The 18,491-nt window shown below is 45.4% G+C and overlaps 1 protein-coding gene across 2 annotated transcripts in view; it reads left to right on the top strand.

Moving 5' to 3' along the window:
• PARD3B (par-3 family cell polarity regulator beta) overlaps positions 1-13,481 on the top strand; it is a 624,466-nt gene extending 610,985 nt beyond the window's left edge. For both annotated transcript variants that reach the window (XM_083626664.1, XM_083626663.1), the window contains one exon: positions 7,740-13,481. In XM_083626664.1, coding sequence (XP_083482790.1) covers positions 7,740-8,103 — 364 coding nt within the window. In that variant the 3' untranslated portion in view covers positions 8,104-13,481. The remainder of the gene's footprint in view (positions 1-7,739) is intronic.
• The last annotated feature ends 5,010 nt before the right edge of the window (positions 13,482-18,491 follow it).

Here is an 18,491-nt window from a genome sequence, read left to right as displayed (position 1 = left end):
CACTCTAAAAACAGAATGTTACACAAGACAGGCCCTCCCAGCACTTCATGAGAAACTCCAGACAAAGTGCTGAAGGACTCTGAAGCCGCACTCGGAGATACAGAAAGGACTCTGAAGCCACACTTTGTGGAGACCAGTAGAAAAAAGACAGTCACAGAACCGAAAACTTACACAAACCCAGTGAAATACCGTGAAAATCCCTGAAACAACCAGTCTTTAACATCAGCAGTAACATCTAGACCATAGGAGGGTTCCAGCCCTGTTCTTGAGTTTGTTTAAAATCTAAAACAGCTTATCTTGTATTCCTTTCTTTGAATTTGTGGTATGTAGGTTTTTTTAAACCTTTTTGTAAAGGCAATACTAGAGTTTTCACAGCCGAGTCCTCAAATTCTTATTACTACTGCTTGGCTTTCTTTAAATAGGGCTGTTTCTAAAACTTGCCATTTAAGTTTTCAAACCTTTTTTGTAAACTCAGGGGAGCGTTTCAGCCCTTTTCTTGAGTTTGTTTTATATTATTTAAGGTTTATGATTTCTCTATTTCCTTCTGAGGAAACTGAATAGTTCAGTGAAACGAGGTTTGTAGCCAGCATCCCGTTAAGGCTTTGTTCAATTCTAGGTTTTTCTAATTTTTTCCTTAAACTTTTTGATTTTTGTTATTTAGTTTAATTCTATAAGATAGAATTAAGATAGAGCAGCGCAGGTCAGCAGAACGTCGGCAGTTCAAATCCCCGCGACGGGCTGAGCTCCCGTTGTTCGGTCCCTGCTCCTGCCAACCTAGCAGTTCGAAAGCACGTCAAAGTGCAAGTAGATAAATAGGTACCGCTCCTGCGGGAAGGTAAACAGCATTTCCGTGCACTGCTCTGGTTCGCCAGAAGCGGCTTAGTCATGCTGGCCACATGACCCGGAAGCTGTACGCCGGCTCCCTTGGCCAATAAAGCGAGATGAGCGCCACAACCCCAGAGTCGGTCATGACTGGACCTAATGGTCAGGGGTCCCTTTACCTTTACTTTTATAAGATAATATTTCTAGTCGATTACTTCTCGTTTCAGGAATTTTCACGGTATTTCATTGGTTTTGTGTAAACACTTTGTTGAGACAGCTACTATCACTGCTTGCCCCACCAGGGCCAGTTACAAAACCCACATTTCAAATGGGTCAATCTGGTTTTATAGTCTGGTTTTATAGTTTTATAGTCTGATTAAACCAAAGCTTCCCATTTCAGATGTGAGAAACTATGGTCTAACAAACCTCCTAAGTATTGATTTAAGGCTTGGTAGGAAAAGGAGGTGGGACCAAGAGAGCCCAAAGCTCATTCTCAGTCTAATATCTGGAGTTATTGCTGCTAAATATATATTTTGGTGGGAGGCTCCAGACAGGTTCAGTCAATGCTCATGTTGGCTTTTTACCAGATAAGTGTTTTTCTAAGAGATTAATGGAAGAGGGGAAGTTAACTTTCTTATCTGCAGATGCTTGCTGCATCTAGATTAGGGTTGCCATACATCACTAAAATTTTGAAGTCGGAATTGACGGGGAATTTCCTTTAAAAAGCTCAACAACTTCTGGGGTGTCCTGGTGTTTACTTTTTGAAATATGGCAGCCCTAAGGATATTCTGGGTCAGGGACTAGAGCACAATCTTAGGCATATTTACTGTGAGATATTGCAGAGTTCACTAGGATTTGCTCCTTGGGATTGCAAGCCAAAACAGTAAGTAACTCCTCCCACCCCCAAACCAAAACAGTTTCTGCACTTTGAAGCAACATGTGCTTCTCATAGTGTGATGGAAATACTTTGCCCCCAATTTGATAAAAATTTTAAACCACTGTTGCCAATGACCCCTTTGTGGTAACTGAATGACCCACAATATTATATCCACATCTGGAAGCACCCTTGAAGGCAGCCCCACGTGGAGCAGGGAAGCTGTGAATCATCTCAATTTTCTCTTCTTCCATGTGTCCCTTCCAGTCTAGAGATCTGTAGCCATCAGCCCACAACATTCCCCTTCCAGAGAAACTAGTGGCCAGTCCCAGAGAGGAGGGTATTCATTCTATGCATTTATTTGATAAGAGTTGAGCTGCTGCTGAAGTTTAGACTTTTGCCCACAAAAATGGGTGACACAAGAGCACCAACCACTGCTGGGAAACCATCCGGGTGTGCCATTATTACTAAATCGGTTTTATGCGCTTTTTCTGTTCGGCTGCTGGGCTCATAGGGCTTTGGGGCAAGAGGGTCTTTGTGGCCATTTCAGGAACAGGTCACCACAAACTATGGTATTGCATGTCACGTTGGTGCAGCTTCGACAGAAATGAGCTTCGACAGAAATGAGCCGGGGGCTATTTGAGGTTGCTAAAAAGGCAAAGCCCTTGTCACCCAGGCCTGCCTTAATTTTGGTGTTATCATAGAATCATAGAATCATAGAATCATAGAATCATAGAGTTGGAAGAGACCACAAGGGCCATCGAGTCCAACCCCCTGCCAAGCAGGAAACACCATCAGAGCACTCCTGACATATGGTTGTCAAGCCTCTGCTTAAAGACCTCCAAAGAAGGAGACTCCACCACACTCCTTGGCAGCAAATTCCACTGTCGAACAGCTCTTACTGTCAGGAAGTTCTTCCTAATGTTTAGGTGGAATCTTCTTTCTTGTAGTTTGGATCCATTGCTCCGTGTCCGCTTCTCTGGAGCAGCAGAAAACAACCTTTCTCCCTCCTCTATGTGACATCCTTTTATATATTTGAACATGGCTATCATATCACCCCTTAACCTCCTCTTCTCCAGGCTAAACATGCCCAGCTCCCTTAGCCGTTCCTCATAAGGCATCGTTTCCAGGCCTTTGACCATTTTGGTTGCCCTCCTCTGGACACGTTCCAGTTTGTCAGTGTCCTTCTTGAACTGTGGTGCCCAGAACTGGACACAGTACTCCAGGTGAGGTCTGACCAGAGCAGAATACAGTGGCACTATTACTTCCCTTGATCTAGATGCTATACTCCTATTGATGCAGCCCAGAATTGCATTGGCTTTTTTAGCTGCCGCGTCACACTGTTGGCTCATGTCAAGTTTGTGGTCAACCAAGACTCCTAGATCCTTTTCACATGTACTGCTCTCAAGCCAGGTGTCACCCATCTTGTATTTGTGCCTCTCATTTTTTTTGCCCAAGTGCAATACTTTACATTTCTCCCTGTTAAAATTCATCTTGTTTGTTTTGGCCCAGTTCTCTAATTGTCAAGGTCGTTTTGAAGTGTGATCCTGTCCTCTGGGGTGTTAGCCACCCCTCCGAGTTTGGTGTCATCTGCAAATTTGATCAGGATGCCCTTGAGTCATGTTGACTCTGGAACCCTGACTGTATGGCCTTGACAGTAAGAGCTTTTTCCGACAGTAAGAGCTGTTGGACAGTGGAACAAAGGTGGTGGACTCTCCTTCCTTGGAGGTTCCTAAGCAGAGGTTGGATGGCCATCTGTCATGGATGTTTAGCTGAGATTCCTGCATTGCAGGGGGTTGAATTAGATGGCCCCTGGGGTTCCTTCCAACTGATGCTATCATCCCTGCAGGACTTGGAGGGGTGATGGTGATGCCATGTGCCTTGATTGGGCATGCAAAGAGGAAAAAGGGAAATCCAAGTTGCCTTTGCAGGTCTTAGGGTGATGTCCACCATCAACAATGGTGATCACACACTTGGGGTGGTTTGTGTCACTGGGTTCCACTCATCTCGGTTCCACGCATCGATGCTGAGCTGGCCGAGAGGATTAGCAAGGCAGCTACGGCAATGGCTACAAAACCTCTCCAAAACAGTAAAAGAGAATGAGATGCTAATGTCCACTACGAAGATGAAGGCCTACGAGGCTTGCATGTTGAGCATGCTGCTTTTGGGAAGTGAGTGGTGGACCACTTACAGCTGTCAGGAGCGACGCCTCCAAACTTTCCACATGCTCTGCATCAGGGAAATTTTGAGTATTACGTGGCAGAACAGTTTCAAACAAAGCTTGCTGTTGGTAGAGTAACAGGAGAAAGGGCTAACCAGTGAGCTTGTGCCTCCACACCCACAAACAAATACGAAGCAGTCTCATCATCAAGGCTGACCCAATACATTTTGGCACCTGAGGCAAACCACAAAATGGTGTCTCCTCACCAGGACCGAGAGTCTACTGTTGAGGCTGTATTTGTGGGGTGGCTGCCAAGGAAGCAGCAGATGCAGGCTCCCAAGGCGTGTGCCACAGCTTCCCTGCTACCGCTGCCTCTGTGGATCCTGCCACCTGAGGCACTCACCCCGTATTGCCTCATAAGTGAGCCGGCCCTGCTTATCTTGAGCTTTGTTTCTTTGTCATTCCATGGGGTTATGAAAAATGTCAATGACTGGCATGGCTGTAATCGTAATCATCCGAGCTCTCTATTTAGTCTTTGGTGACTGAGCTCCTTTGCAAAGTCCCTCTTATGGGCTTCCTTGAGAGACAATAGGAAGGATTCGTTTTGGCCCGAGAGCACATTTGCTTCACTGGCGAAGGAGCCCATCTCATTCCTCCTTGACAGTTTATGAATAAAACCACTGAGGTGTTAAATAATAGGATGATGTGCTTTCCCCTGATATTCTGAATGCCAGGCGGACCGTTCTCTGCTCCAACCAATTGATACTATTTTGAGACTTTGCCCTCCATAGGCACAGGGACACACATCCATTCTTATTTACAGCATCTCTGGCTCTGTCGGGTGACCAGACTCAGATCTGTCAAGCAAAAGCTGTCACTTTAGTGATGACTAAACCTGAGCCAGGAGTTTGCAGGGGTGAGTGGGTGAATGTTCAGCCTTATTCCTCACTGTAGTCTGCTGCTGGAACTGCAAAAGAAAGAGCAGCAACAGTACATTGGCTTTGCCTGCTGTGCTTTGATACCAGCAGGCCTGTGAGGTGGAAGTAGATAGTACCACGAGCTGAATTGCATCAAATCGTGAGTCTGCGGTGTTTTGTTTTCTGCCTTGCTGTCATGTGGTTTTTTCCCCTCACTGGTAAAATTTGTGCTACTCAGATGTCAATGGCCAGCGCCTAATGAAGATGACTGAAAACTGGATTAGTCCAAGCACTATTCCTGATGGGTAAAGGACTCAAATTCCCCACTGCAGTCTCTGCAGCATTTAGAGAAGCAAATCACTAGGAACAGGAGATGTATAATACTTGTGGTACCCAAGTGATACCAGTTCACATATATGAGCTCTTAATTTTCCATTATGTCTCATTTCACAAACTGGAAGCACAACTGTCCTTTCTCAGTTAAATGTAACCAAGTTAAAATGAGCTGGAGATGAATCAGCGAAATCAGCAACATTTCACACTTCTTTTCTTTCCGTTTACACCGGTACTCTCAAAACATTTTATCAGTATCTGTAAAATGGCCATGTGTGTCCACAGCAAATGTCTTCTTCTGGGTGCATATATATCCTGGTGGTGATTTGCTGTGGCTTCTTGCTTCCTGGGCTGGTATTTGCTGCTGCTCTCCTATTAGAAAACATAAGTGTTACCTGCAGGAATTGAAATTGGGGTGGGATTGAATTTTCAGAAGAGTGAAGGCTGAGGGAGTAAGACTCTTCTCCACAAGGGCTCAGGTTGTATGGCACAATGATGAAAGGAAAAGAAAAAAGTTTCACCAACTGTCTGATCAAGCAAGACTCTTCTTAGATTCTTTCTAGGTGAAAACTTTTTAAATTCCCCACACCTCTTGAATCTGCTGGCTTTTCCTTTCCTTTTGTGGATTTAGGTTGCCGTTGTGTAAATCTTTATTGCTCACTCTTACCAATTTTACTTGATGCTAATATGATGTTAAAGGGACGTGAGTGGTGCCCACAGAGCCTAGGACTTGCCGATCAGAAGGTCGGTGGTTCAAATCCCCGCGATGGGGTGAGCTCCCGTTGTTCAGTCCCAGCTCCTGCCAACCTAGCAGTGCAAAAGCACAAAGTGCAAGTAGATAAATAGGTACCACTCTGGCGGGAAGGTAAACGGTGTTTCCGTGTGCTGCTCTGGTTCACCAGAAGCGGCTTAGTCATGCTGGCCACATGACCCAGAAGCCGTCTGCGGACAAACACCGGCTCCCTCGGCCAGTAAAGCGAGATTAGCGCCGCAACCCCAGAGTCGTCCGCGACTGGACCTAATGGACAGAGGTCCTTTTACCGTTACCTTTAATATGATTTTAAATGGTCATATGCTACACCTTGGGTTCCTCTGGGTTTTTCTGTTTTGTTTTTGATGATCTTCCATAAATGCAGAAGGAGCAAGGTCGGTCCAGGGATCTGTCGCTGTCTGAGCTCTGCTTCCCGGTTGTGTGTGTTATATCTTGTGCGGCATTTCAGAAGATACAAGTTTTTCCACAATTGGCCTGAACAACAATGACCAAAAATATCTCCCTGGCTAGAGTCTTGCCTCTCCTCCTTCCTATTGGAGGCTGCCTCCAATCTGCTTGTAACTGGCATCCGTATATCGGAGTTTCCATGTGCCGAGATTGCTTAAGGTGGAAGATAAGCTTGGCTTGTTCCAAGGTTCCCCACGTTTTTCTGGGAAGCTGGGCCAGATTTATGGGGGAGAGGAGAAGGGCTGTGATTGCAGAGATTCAGCATTTGCTTTTGTTTTGTTTTAAATGACACATTAAAAAAATAGAAGCCAAATCACTGCAGGTCCAAAAAAGAAAGCGTATATGTGTGTGGGGGGGATATTCAGCACTGCATTGCAGGGGGCTGTCTGGTCTGCAAAAACCAACACACTCCAGAAAGTATGGTATCTATTTTTGCATTTGAAAAAATGTTGCCGTCAACAGTTCTCTTCAGAACTAGTCAGCATTCTTTCTGTAGCTGAAGAAATATTTTAGCCTTGAAGAGAACAATCTCTAATCACACAGAGGTTTTTTTTGTGTGTGTGTATGTGTGGCTTCTGGGTTGACATCTACATAAAACAGTTATTTATTCCATGTAACACTTATCCCGGCTTTACCCTTATTAGGGAGAATCCCCTCATTAATGTAAATCCTGGAATTAAGACAGAGAAAACTACAGAAATTACTCCATAATTGGCATTACATGGTCACACATGTTGCTTTTCACATGCACCAGAGCTTGTCAAATCCTTATTGATGCAGACACGTTGCAGAGTTAGGCCCTCCTACTCACGCCCATGTGTGTTTGAGTGTGCTCTTTTCCACTGAAACGGTGTTGGCAGCTAGCCCGCTAAATGCAGATACAATATCCTCATATCCGTACTGTTTTCTTCTGGGAGTTCCAGGCTTTCCAACTGCGAGGCTTGGAGAGTTTTTATGGACTGACATGTCTGAGACAAGAAAATTGGCGAAACAGCTTTGAGGTGTGAATATTGGTGTTCGTGAGCCTTGTGGGGCTCACCAGGATGCAGACCCAACTCATCTGTTTATCCTCAGGCTAGATAAGACACAGTCCGGCGCACATCATTGAAAGGGCTCTTTGTTTTCCATTACTGCAAGAGGGTCGTGAGGAGCTCGCATTGTGAGGCGGAGGATTCCAGTGGTGCCTTTTTCTAAAGGAGCTGCGATGTGCGCTGGACCTTTGCGCCAGCTTCCGGCGTGTGTTTTACCAATCTAGCAGCATGCATCTGCCAGGAAGTCTTTATTCTGTCTTGACTCACGTTGGCCAGTCACTAGAGCTTGGTGGCTTTTCTTGTCCCAAACAAATGGGGAACTTCAAATGGAAGCGACGTGGGGCTTTCTATTTACAGCTCTCTTCTTTTCTTTCCCTCCCAGGCATGGACCCATAGAACCCATGGAGTATATAGCAGGACAACGGGTGATGTATAAAGACAGAGATCTTCCTTACTATCAAGCTGGCCACCCACCAGTACACCCCTCCAAAGGGAGCTATGCTCTCCCACAAGATGGCCCAAGGGCAACAGAGATATGGTATCCTCAGTGTGGTCTCCCACAACAACCAGTAGGCCAGCACAAAGGACCCCTCCGCCAAGATGTGCCACCCTCCCCGCCTCAAGGCCACAGGGGGCTGCCTTATCATGAAATGGGCAGACTCGCTCATCGCCGAGCCGGCCCAGATCAGTACCAATACAGGCATCAAGATCCTAGGCAGAAGGACTCCATGACTGCGGCCGTATAGCCTAAAGCCGGACTCCTGTCGATATCTCACCTTGCAGCCGTTACCACTGATCTTGCCTACCCCAGGGGAGAGATGTCGTTTGAGCCTGTCCAGTTTGCACCCAGGACATGTTCGTGAACGTAACTGCAAGCTCGCAAAAAGCGGTACAGTGACTTTTGGGTACCACCAGTGTATCGGAGTGTGTGTTTTAACGCTTCCTCAAACGTAGAAGGCGGCAGGCGAAGAGTAAGCAGAATTTATTCTAAGCACGCCTTAAAAGTGCCACTCAGGGCTGTTTGCAACAAACTACACAAACACATGCTAGATGCCCACATTGCAGGGAACTATTTTGGACATTGTTTCAGAAAGAGTATTCCATGGGTGCCACTGTGTGTGCCCCCAGTATGGCAGACCCTTCTTTTCTATGACCTCTGATTGGAGAATTTTTTTAAGAGTGGAGATGGGCTCTCGGTGTGACCTGACATTTCTCTCTGTTGTCATAGGGAAATACTGTTTTGCTCTCATCCCGGTCATATTTTTTAATTGCCCCTTCAGATATTCAGTTTTTCTGTCCCCCTCTTCAGTTGCTCACTTTGTCACATGGAGATCCTTTGGAGAATCTTATTTGCTCTCCCCAGTTGCCAACTCAGAGACGAACACCTAATTTTGCAGGAGGGATAGCGGGAGTCTGCCCCTCCTGTACAAACAGTTGCTGGCCAGACAGGCACAGCACCCGGCTATCCTTGCGTTGGCTTTAAACTTCAAAGTGTCTCCTGTGAAGGCTTTTCTTCTTCAGATCCCGCCCCAGGAAGGAAGGTCAGGGGATACCAGGGCCCCTGTTGCCTGGCAGAAATTCTGCAGGGCTACAGCACCCAGGGCTCCTTCTGTTTTAAAATGGTGGATTATCAGATGGTCATTTTAAGAGAGAAGACAAAAACACACCAGAGGATCAGAGATACAGGATAAGAATAGTGTTTTAATGACTTCCAATCATGTTCCAACAGTGAAGGGAGGGAGCTCAGGTGGTCCCTGGTGTTCCTCTAGCTTACATTTCTGAGGGAGGTGGTCCTGTTTGCAGGTTATTGACTGCGGGGGACGTGGAGGGTCTTTTCGGTTCTGTTTATTTTTACTTGCCTCTGAAACTTTGATGAGCTAGGAATTCTGAGCAGCTCCAGCATCAATTTTTTTTTAAAAAAAAACCCTTTTTAAAAAAAATCAAAAAAAATCATCCTTTCCTTTGGATGGCTTTCAAGGCTATTTATTCCATAGCCTTTTTCCTTTCAAGGAAAAGACCTTGGAGCCTGGCCACAGAAGGAGCTGTTGGTTTCCTTTTGGTATGCAGCAAATTAACAGGATTCATTACACAGGTCGCCTCATAATTATTATATATTGCACAGAGGGGTCATCTACCAGGCACAGCCATTTATCATTTACCCTTTCTGAAATGGCTTCATTATACCCGCTGGCCCCTGGAGACTTGGCGCTTAGTGAATCTGTCACACACACAAATTTGTGTTGCTGCGTTTGAAAGGACGAGCTCCTCCATTGCCCATGAAAGGTTCTATGGTGTCGCATTGAACCCACTGGCCTAACATTGTTGTCCCAAGTATTAATATTCATATAAGTAATTGATTTTTTGTTTGTTTGTTTAATATGAAAAGGAACAAAACCCAAACCTAACAGCCTCAGATTCAAAGTCCCTGAGTAACAAATAGTAGTGTTGGGATCCAAGGTTGTGTGTCTCATAGCCTTCTCTAGGTCATTTACTCTCTAGGCAGCAGGAAACAGTTTTGCGAGGACAGTTGTGTTTCTACCATTAATTCCAACAAGAAATCGTCACCAGGGAGTGACTTTTCCCTGTAATTATTCTCAGACTGCTTGTTCCTAAAATGGCAAATACATATTATAGCCATGTAAAAGGCCAATATCTATTTCCACCAGATGAATTTCAAGTGGCTGTGAATAAGTAAGCTGGGAGGCTGATATTTTTGGGAAATGTATCTGCATAAAATACCCTTAAATTTTGTCCAGTCCACTTTTAAATGGGCAGTTAAGTCCCTCCCGGTAAGTGCAGTCATGTCTTCCTTAACATTTGCAGGCTTAAGTAGAGTGTGAACGTCGAATTGTTTACTCCTTGCTAAGCCTAAGTTCCTCTTGAATATTTTGTTTCATATCTGAACCAAGGTAAGATACCACACAGAAGACAGGAAATAATGGCCTGTTGTGATCACTGGTCATCCAAACTAGATCAATCATGTTAAAATGTTACTTACATTCTTCCGTCCTGGTTTGGTGGAGGGAGGACAAAACTCTTCCTTGTTTCTCAAACTTGGGTCCCCAACTGTTGTTGGACTACAATTCCCTTCATCCCTGACGGCAGGTCCTGCTAGCTAGGGATGATGGAAGCTGTAGACCAACAACAGCTGGGCACCCAAGTTTGAGTAAACACTTGGTGAAGTTCATTATGAAAAAAGAGATTGCTTTCTGTCTTCTGTGGCCCTGTAGTCTGTGCCAGCCATTTTGCTGGTATTTACAGCTTCACCTGCAACAGTGGAAGTTACCCCAAATGTGTGACGTTTTTTAGGTCACTTGGAGTGCCTGGTGGCTCCCGAACAATATGACCCGACCCCCCAGCCTGTGGGGGAATTCTCTGTGATGAAATTCTTCAGCTTTATCCCTTGCCTTGTGAACTCTTTTGAAGAGTATGGAGGTGGGCCTTTGTCTCAGGTGTATGCAGGCAATCATTTAATGGAGATAAGCTTCAACTTTGGATCTGAAGCAAGACTGATACTGAGAAGGCCACTCTCAAACAACAACCCCATTCCTTCCCCTTTGGGGTGTAGTACAAGTGCTTCCCCCTCAAAGATTTCTGTAAATAGACCATATGTAAGACAGATGAAGATAGGCAGATGTTCAAGGAGTGCAGAAAGGCCGCTAGGAGTGAGGTGAACATTTTAAAATGCACTTTGTACAAATATAACCTACGATACGTTGGATCCTCCAATAGAAGAAACTAATGTTGATGACAGTGGCTTTATCTCTAGCCTGATCACAATTAAGGGGAGCTTTGGAAGATAAGCTCCTGCCTTATAAATCACCTGCCTCCTGACCCCTTTCTGGTGCCATTTCGCTCCCATTCACAGAGATAACTGACAGCATTTCAGGAGCTAGGGATAAATCCAAATTGAATGGAAAGAGCCTGTCTGGATTATTTATGGCCTTTGAAGCTCGTGCTCAGTTGTTTTCCATGTAACACGAAACACCCTTCTAAAACTCCCATTGACTGCAGCGGCTCCATTTGGTAGGACAAGGCAGGTCAAGAGACGACCCTTCTCAGCTGTTAATCTTAGCCAATGGGGTATTCAACTATGCTTCTGATTTCAAAGCCATAGGAGACTTTTCCTCCTTTTGGTTAAAAAAATATAGATGCAGTACTATATAGATGCTTCGTGCTTTGCTGAAAGGAGCAAAAACTCCTGGCCTGGTTTGGGGGGGACAGGAGCAAAGGAAACTGAATGGCATCCCCATCAGTCTGAAATGCCCCCATGTTTCTAATGGGGAGGGAGAGCAGTTGGCTGATTTAAGTGACTCACAGAAGAGTGTGGGTGTGGGTGTGTGCACACACGCATGTATATGTATATATATCCTGCTTCTCTGGAATAACGCAAAACAAACTATCGGCACCATATTGCAGACAAATGTGTCGCACACACACACATATCACAAGGTGCTGTAGCTGGTGGATCAAAATATATATCACTTGCACGCAAAACAATTCCACACGAGCCATTAAGAAAACAAGTTGCTCTTTTCTCGCATGCGCCCGTATGGTTGCGAATATTAATGGATCTGAGGGGGTTCTTTGCTATTCACAAAGGCCTCGTGTGCTAAATGTCCGTGATAACGTGCCAATCCGACAGAAGCCATCGCAAGTGAATTTGGGTGGCTCTGATCTGCCCCTGTGGGATGCATTTTCACACGCAAGTTCGAAAATGGGCATCAGTGCGCTTGTTGATTAGGTTTGCCGTGTTGGCCCACCCTGTGAAGAAGACAGGTGCCTCCGACCGCAGTCCCAATTTCCCCTTGCTTTAGAGATGAAGATCAGGCCAACAAATATGGGTGGATGACCAGATTCATGCCCGTATCCTGACAAGAGGTAGGGAGAACGTGTCCTATCATAAGGCACAAATATGAGCTGCACAAGCCATCTATACCTTCCCACCTTAACCCCCCAAAGGGCTAAGAAGGAGCACATTGCAGTTGCTAGCCAGCTGTGTGATCTGCTTTCTTCAAAGGCTGGCTCTTCAAAGGACAGGGCTCCCTTGCGAAGAGGGGCAAAGGTTTTGCGCATGCCAGCAGGGAAATCGTAAGGACAGCACAAGGGATGGGGGCTGCATAACACTGGTTTCAGAGCAAGCAGTCAAAACGGCTAGATACAGCTTTGTACATTTATTCCCCGAGTGCTGAGCTCGCTTAGGTATTGCATTTGGAACAGAAGCCTGGCTGAAAGCCCGCTGAACTTACTGGAAACATCAGTGTACTTTGGAGCAAATTCCTGTTGCATTTTTTAATTTAATTTTATTTTTGTTACGAAAACTAGATTTGACGCGTTAACTGTTGAGTGACTGGGTGCTCCGTGCAGACACCCAACAGAACCATCTGTTGACATTATTAGCTCGTGGGATGGAGGATCAACTCTGACTGCAGCAACTGAAAAGGGCGAGTAGTCCAAAAAACAAGGAGAGGCCCTGGAAAGTCAGCTTTCCAGATTTTCTTCAAAACCCCAACATTCCAAGTGCTACCCTTAGCCAGATATCAAGCTTCACGTGCTGCCTGATCTTTGTATACTGTTGAAACGCTACCTCCTTCCTTTCTGCCTTTTTAAAAACACTAGACGTTCCATGGTAGATGTGTTCTGGGGTGAACATATCCTCTCCCTTGTGGGAGCTAAGATGCACGGACAGCTTTCCCAGATCAGGCTCTCGCGTATAACTTTTTGCAAGAGCATTCTAGCCATCTGTGCACTTACTTGAGAGACGTTTGCCTCTCAGTGCAGAAACCAGAACCTTTTTCTTATACATACGTATTTTTAAGCCTTCATTCACAAGACATCAATTTCAGACTATTTCTGGCGCAATCCCACGAACGGTAATGGGAATTGCTCATTTGCACACCGCTGTCCTTTTCTATTCTTTCTTGTTGTTGCGCATATGCGCCTATATTTGTGTGTGTGCGTGCTTTTTTAAAATTGTTTAAAAGTTTGGGAAATATATTGGGGGGGGGGTTAAGAGATCATCTGGTACCACTGTTTCACTTTTTTTTTTTTTTGGTTACATATCACAATATAAATGCTGAACAGTTTTATTTTGCATTAAAATAAAGGCTTTAAGAACAACTGCCAAGGGCTCTTTTTGTGTGATCTTTTGATTCCCCATCAACTGTGGTCAGCCCTCAACAGAGACGCTCTTTGAGAAGAAACATAATGGGGGGGGATGCAGGCAGTTGCGACAATGGCTAGTTTCCTTTTTGCCATTGTTTTGCACACCACAAACCTCCAGGCTGCATTCATCCAGCAGCAGGATTAGCTCAAAACAGCTTCATTAAAGTGTGACCCCGAAATTCCAGATCTCCCCCCCAAAATAAAAACCTGATGCCAAAGTTTAGTACCATTTTTGTGCCGCGAACGCTGAGTTTCTTGCCACCACCACCACCCCAAACCAAGTAACTGAGACGGCAAATCGGGGTCCCCAAATCCAACGTTGTCACACGTTAACGAAGCTGCTCAAAACTGCTTTTGTGAATGTCACAAACAGATACCAAGCAAATCTAAATCTACTTGGAACTAGATTCAACTGAAGCCAGTGGTGCCTTATTTATAGGGATTTTCTTGTCCCTGTTCCTGGTATATGTATAAACACCAATTTAGGAAGAAGAAGAGTTTGGATTTGATATCCCGCTTTATCACTACCCTAAGGCATCTCAAAGTGGCTAACAATCTCTTTTCCCTTCCTCCCCCACAACAAACACTCTGTGAGGTGAGTGAGGCTGAGAGACTTCAGAGAAGTGTGACTAGCCCAAGGTTACCCAGCAGCTGCATGTGGAGGAGCGGGGAAGCGAACCCGGTTCACCAGATTACGAGTCCACTGCTCTTAACCACTACACCACACTGGCTCTCCAATCGCTACCATTTAAATTAATTGCTACCTTTTAAATAGGCATACAGTACATCTCAGCATAGGGCAGAAGACTAACCTGATGAGCAACTTTCCCTGTTCCAGGATGGTTCTTCAATCCAGGCTTGGAACAGATGACTATCCTCTGTGGAGTTGGGCAAACAGCTACCCGGTACTTCTGCATTATAGGCACTGTATCTCTGAACACCAGCCTCCTAGAAACAAGTGCAAGAAATGGCTTAAGTAGGACAATGGCTTAAGCACAGGACATTAATTGCTATGGCACCATTAGCCCAAATGTACAAATATGTTAAGGGACGCCGGTGGCGCTGTGGGTTAAACCACAGAGCCTAGGACTTGCCGATCAGAAGGTCGGTGGTTCGAATCCCCGCGATGGAGTGAGCTCCCATTGCTCTGTCCCTGCTCCTGCCAACCTAGAAGTTTGAAAGCACATCAAAGTGCAAGTAGATAAATAGGTACCACTCCAGTGGGAAGGTAAATGGTGTTTCCGTGTGCTGCTCTGGTTCGTCAGAAGCAGCTTAGTCATGCTGGCCACATGACCCGGAAGCTGTACGCCGGCTCCCTCGGCCAATAAAGCAAGATGAGCACCGCAACCCCAGAGTCGGCCACGACTGGACCTAATGGTCAGGGGTCCCTTTACCTTTACCTTTACAAATATGTTACTTGGGCTGACCCATAATATTGCAGGTTGGACGGAAAACAGAGCACCATATGCAGTGCTTTTTTCTGGGGGTACACATACCCCTAAACATTCTGTGAATCTTAAATTTGGCCTCATTGAGGGGCAGTATTTCAATAAGAGTAGGAAAATGAGAGTACCCCTAAACATTTTTTTTAGGGGGGGGAGCACTGACCGTATGTAACAGTAAATGTTGCAGAATATGTTTGAGTTGCTTCTGTTCTTTAAGGACAACCAGATAAATTGGGGAAAGAGAGGTTTTTAAGTATTGGAGGGGTTTTGTTTTTTACAAAAGTGAAATCATGGTCAATTTACAGATATCAGAGTTGCAGAATAAGCAGCAAGCAATGTGCAATAGGGACACGGGTGGCACTGTGAATTAAACCACAGAGCCTAGGACTTGCCAATCAAAAGGTCGCGGTTTGAATCCCCGCGACGGGGAGAGCTCCCATTGCTCGGTCCCTGCTCCTGCCAACCTAGCAGTTTGAAAGCACCTCAAAGTGCAAGTAGATAAATAGGTACCACTCCGGTGGGAAGGTAAATGGCGTTTCCGTGCGCTACTCTGGTTCGCCAGAAGCGGCTTAGTCATTGCTGGCCACATGACCCGGAAGCTGTACACCGGCTCCCTCGGCCAATAAAGTGAGATGAGCGCCACAACCCCACAGTCGGTCACGACTGGACCTAATGGTCAGGGGTCCCTTTACCTTTAATGTGCAATAGGAGTTCAGTGGGTTGGGAGGGTAATCAGGCAAAGAGAAAAAGGGTGACAGAAATGCACAAGAGCTTGTCACTGTTTTCAGTGTTCAGAAGATACATTTTCCTTCTGCATAAAATACCACGCATCGTTTCCAAAACGCCACTTCACTCTTCAGAAATATGGAATGGGCTTAATCATGTGACAGAGACATTGCATTCTAACATGAGTGGCTGCCAAGTTTAGCTCTCTTACCCTAAGCCTCTGTCACTTTTTACAGGAGTTTAGATGTGGTCTGGCATCGTCCAGCCTGGGACTGCTTTTTATCTGCCCAAATCCCTCATGTAGTCTCAGTTACATATAGATTACTTCCCTTCTGGTCTTGTAAGCTTCTGCTCTGTGGTTTGTAATCAGTAAAACCACCAAGCGAGGTTGTGGATGTTTTAAAAGTAGATGCAGGGGGGGAAAGGGGACAGATTTCACACTAAAGAGAAGCAGTCAAGACAGATGTCAAAGGAATATATAATACAGGTCCACATCTTTGAACAGTTAGAGCCACTATTTGAGATGTTGCGGCCTGGCAAAAGCACCTCAAAGAAACAGAAAAGAAAATGGAATCCTCTGTAGCAGTCAGTAAAGAGATTATTCGAACACTAAATAAAGCCTTTCTTCCTTTATGATATTCAGCGAACAAACTGAAGGATGGCGAAACCTCAACCCTGGAACATGAGAAGGTCTTCAAATCTATCAAGGTTGTGACTGGATTCATTAAAACATATTCAGTGCTCAAGAAAATCCAGGACATATATATGCAGAGTTTGACATTTATACCCAAGGCACAGGCAACATTAAGTTGGTTTTAGCACATATTAAATGATAATCCGTGTAGACAGCAATTTTGAAGGGGATTTCTGTCAAGTGTGTTGCACTTTTAGCTAAATCTACATAGGTAGATAAAGCTCTAATGCTTTAATTCCCCTTCTCTCCCCCCTCCCACCCCTGCTAATGATATAAACAGATGAATCAAGAGAACAGGAAACAAAAGAAGTCTTTTAAGCACAAAGAACCTGGTGACTGTGCTTTTTTTCTTTTTAAGCTGCTCTTAAATCTGCTGTACTCCATGCTGCCGCTACACACAAACACAGAAGCTTGGATGCTGAGATAAGTTAACAAGGACTTTGAGAGAAGAAAAGTTCCTGTCCCCTGCACAGGGGTCAAAGTGTCCCCTTGAACAATCTGCACGGTGGATGCTAAGGAAAGAGAGAATCCTTGAAAATTGCCTTCGCTTCAGCAGCAAGCTAAGGGTTGTGTTAAGAATCCCAGCCAAAAAAAAATGACAGCAAATCAGTGCACCGTGTAATTGTTGCACGGTGGGCACTCGTGCCATTTTCACACGTGATGGTGCACAAAGTTTTGGCTGGGAAAATCTCTCTTGTGCAGCCAGAAACAGAAGGATCTAGTGAGACATTCAGTCTGAAATGGTATGACCCAGGACTTGCAAACTCAGTAAGAGATAAGCAATATATCTCCCTGGGCATTATGCAGATAATGCGTTGCCAACTCACCTTAATTACCGTATTTTTCGCTCTATTGGATGCACCAGACCATAGGAGGGGGAGAACAGGAAAAAGGTTTTTTTTTCTTGTTCTCCCCCTGTAAGTCAAGGTGCGTTCACCCGAAGCCTCTGGAGCCCAGCGGGAGTTCTGGAGGCTTTGGGTTCCTTTTGACCTGCTCTTTGGGGCTAGCGGGGGGGAGCGCTGCTTTCCCCCACCACCAGCCCCAAAGACCAGGCCGGGGAACAGCGGGAAGGCGGCTGCGCAGCGCGCCCCAGGCTTCGGGATGCAGGCTGCTATCCACAAGCCTTGGGAGCCCAGCGGGCACTCCCGTTGAGCTCCCAAGGCTTGCGGATAGCTTCCTGAAGCCTGGAGAGTGAGAGGGGTCGGTGCGCACCGACCCCTCTCGCTCTCCAGGCTTCAGCGAAAGCCTGCATTCGCTCCATAGGACGCACACACATTTCCCCTTCATTTTTGGAGGGGGGAAATGCATCCTATAGAGCGAAAAATACGGCACATGGTGAGGGAGCGTAATATAAGCAGACCAGAAGGTGGACTGATGCTCTCTCATACCAGAATGCAGGGACAATACAAGTGGGATTGAACTGAGGAGATGGAGAGGAGCAGAGGCTGATAGATGAACCCAGATGACTCAGCCAACATGCAGCTTCTGAGAGGCTGGGTTGTTGTTTTTCCCCCACCATGTCAATATACTGGTCTTATGCCCTATGTTTTAAATATAACAAGATGCCATTGGTAGAAAGGTGAGCAACTTCTAGAATACTGTTCTGACTGAGCCCTTGGCCCATGCTATAAGAAAAATGCCAACATGCATGGGGCCTGGAAGAAGACAAGAGTGGGATCACCAAGAAAAAAGTTTGTTCCAATAGCCGGAAAAGGAAACCGATGGAGTTTACCTATCCTGTTATATCCCGAGCACACTAGTTTGAATTATAGTCTATGGACACAGAACTTTGTAAAAAGTTATTTGGCATGGCAGATCGAGTTGAACTGCGTGTGTCAGTGGACAGAAGAGTTTCTACAATCTAGATTAATGTTGGTTTTTATTCGAAACAGTTCTCGAACATAGAAATACAAATTTCTTGAAAAAGTTGCAGCTACAGCTGGAGAGGCACAAACCTCTAGTGGCAATTATGAGGAGACCAGAAGCCTGAACAATTCCAACTTTGTTGTGCAGTTGCCGTAGGTGTTAGATTGCACTACTAAAATCAAAGAACGAGCACTAGATTGGTATGATTTTTAGAAGGGATTCCACTATACACCCTCTG

The sequence above is a fragment of the Podarcis filfolensis genome, assembly GCF_964270895.1.
Source record: "Podarcis filfolensis genome assembly, chromosome: 1".
Lineage (NCBI taxonomy): Eukaryota > Metazoa > Chordata > Lepidosauria > Squamata > Lacertidae > Podarcis > Podarcis filfolensis.
Note: the sequence above shows the minus strand (reverse complement) of the source record. Positions and strands in the feature narration are given on the sequence as shown.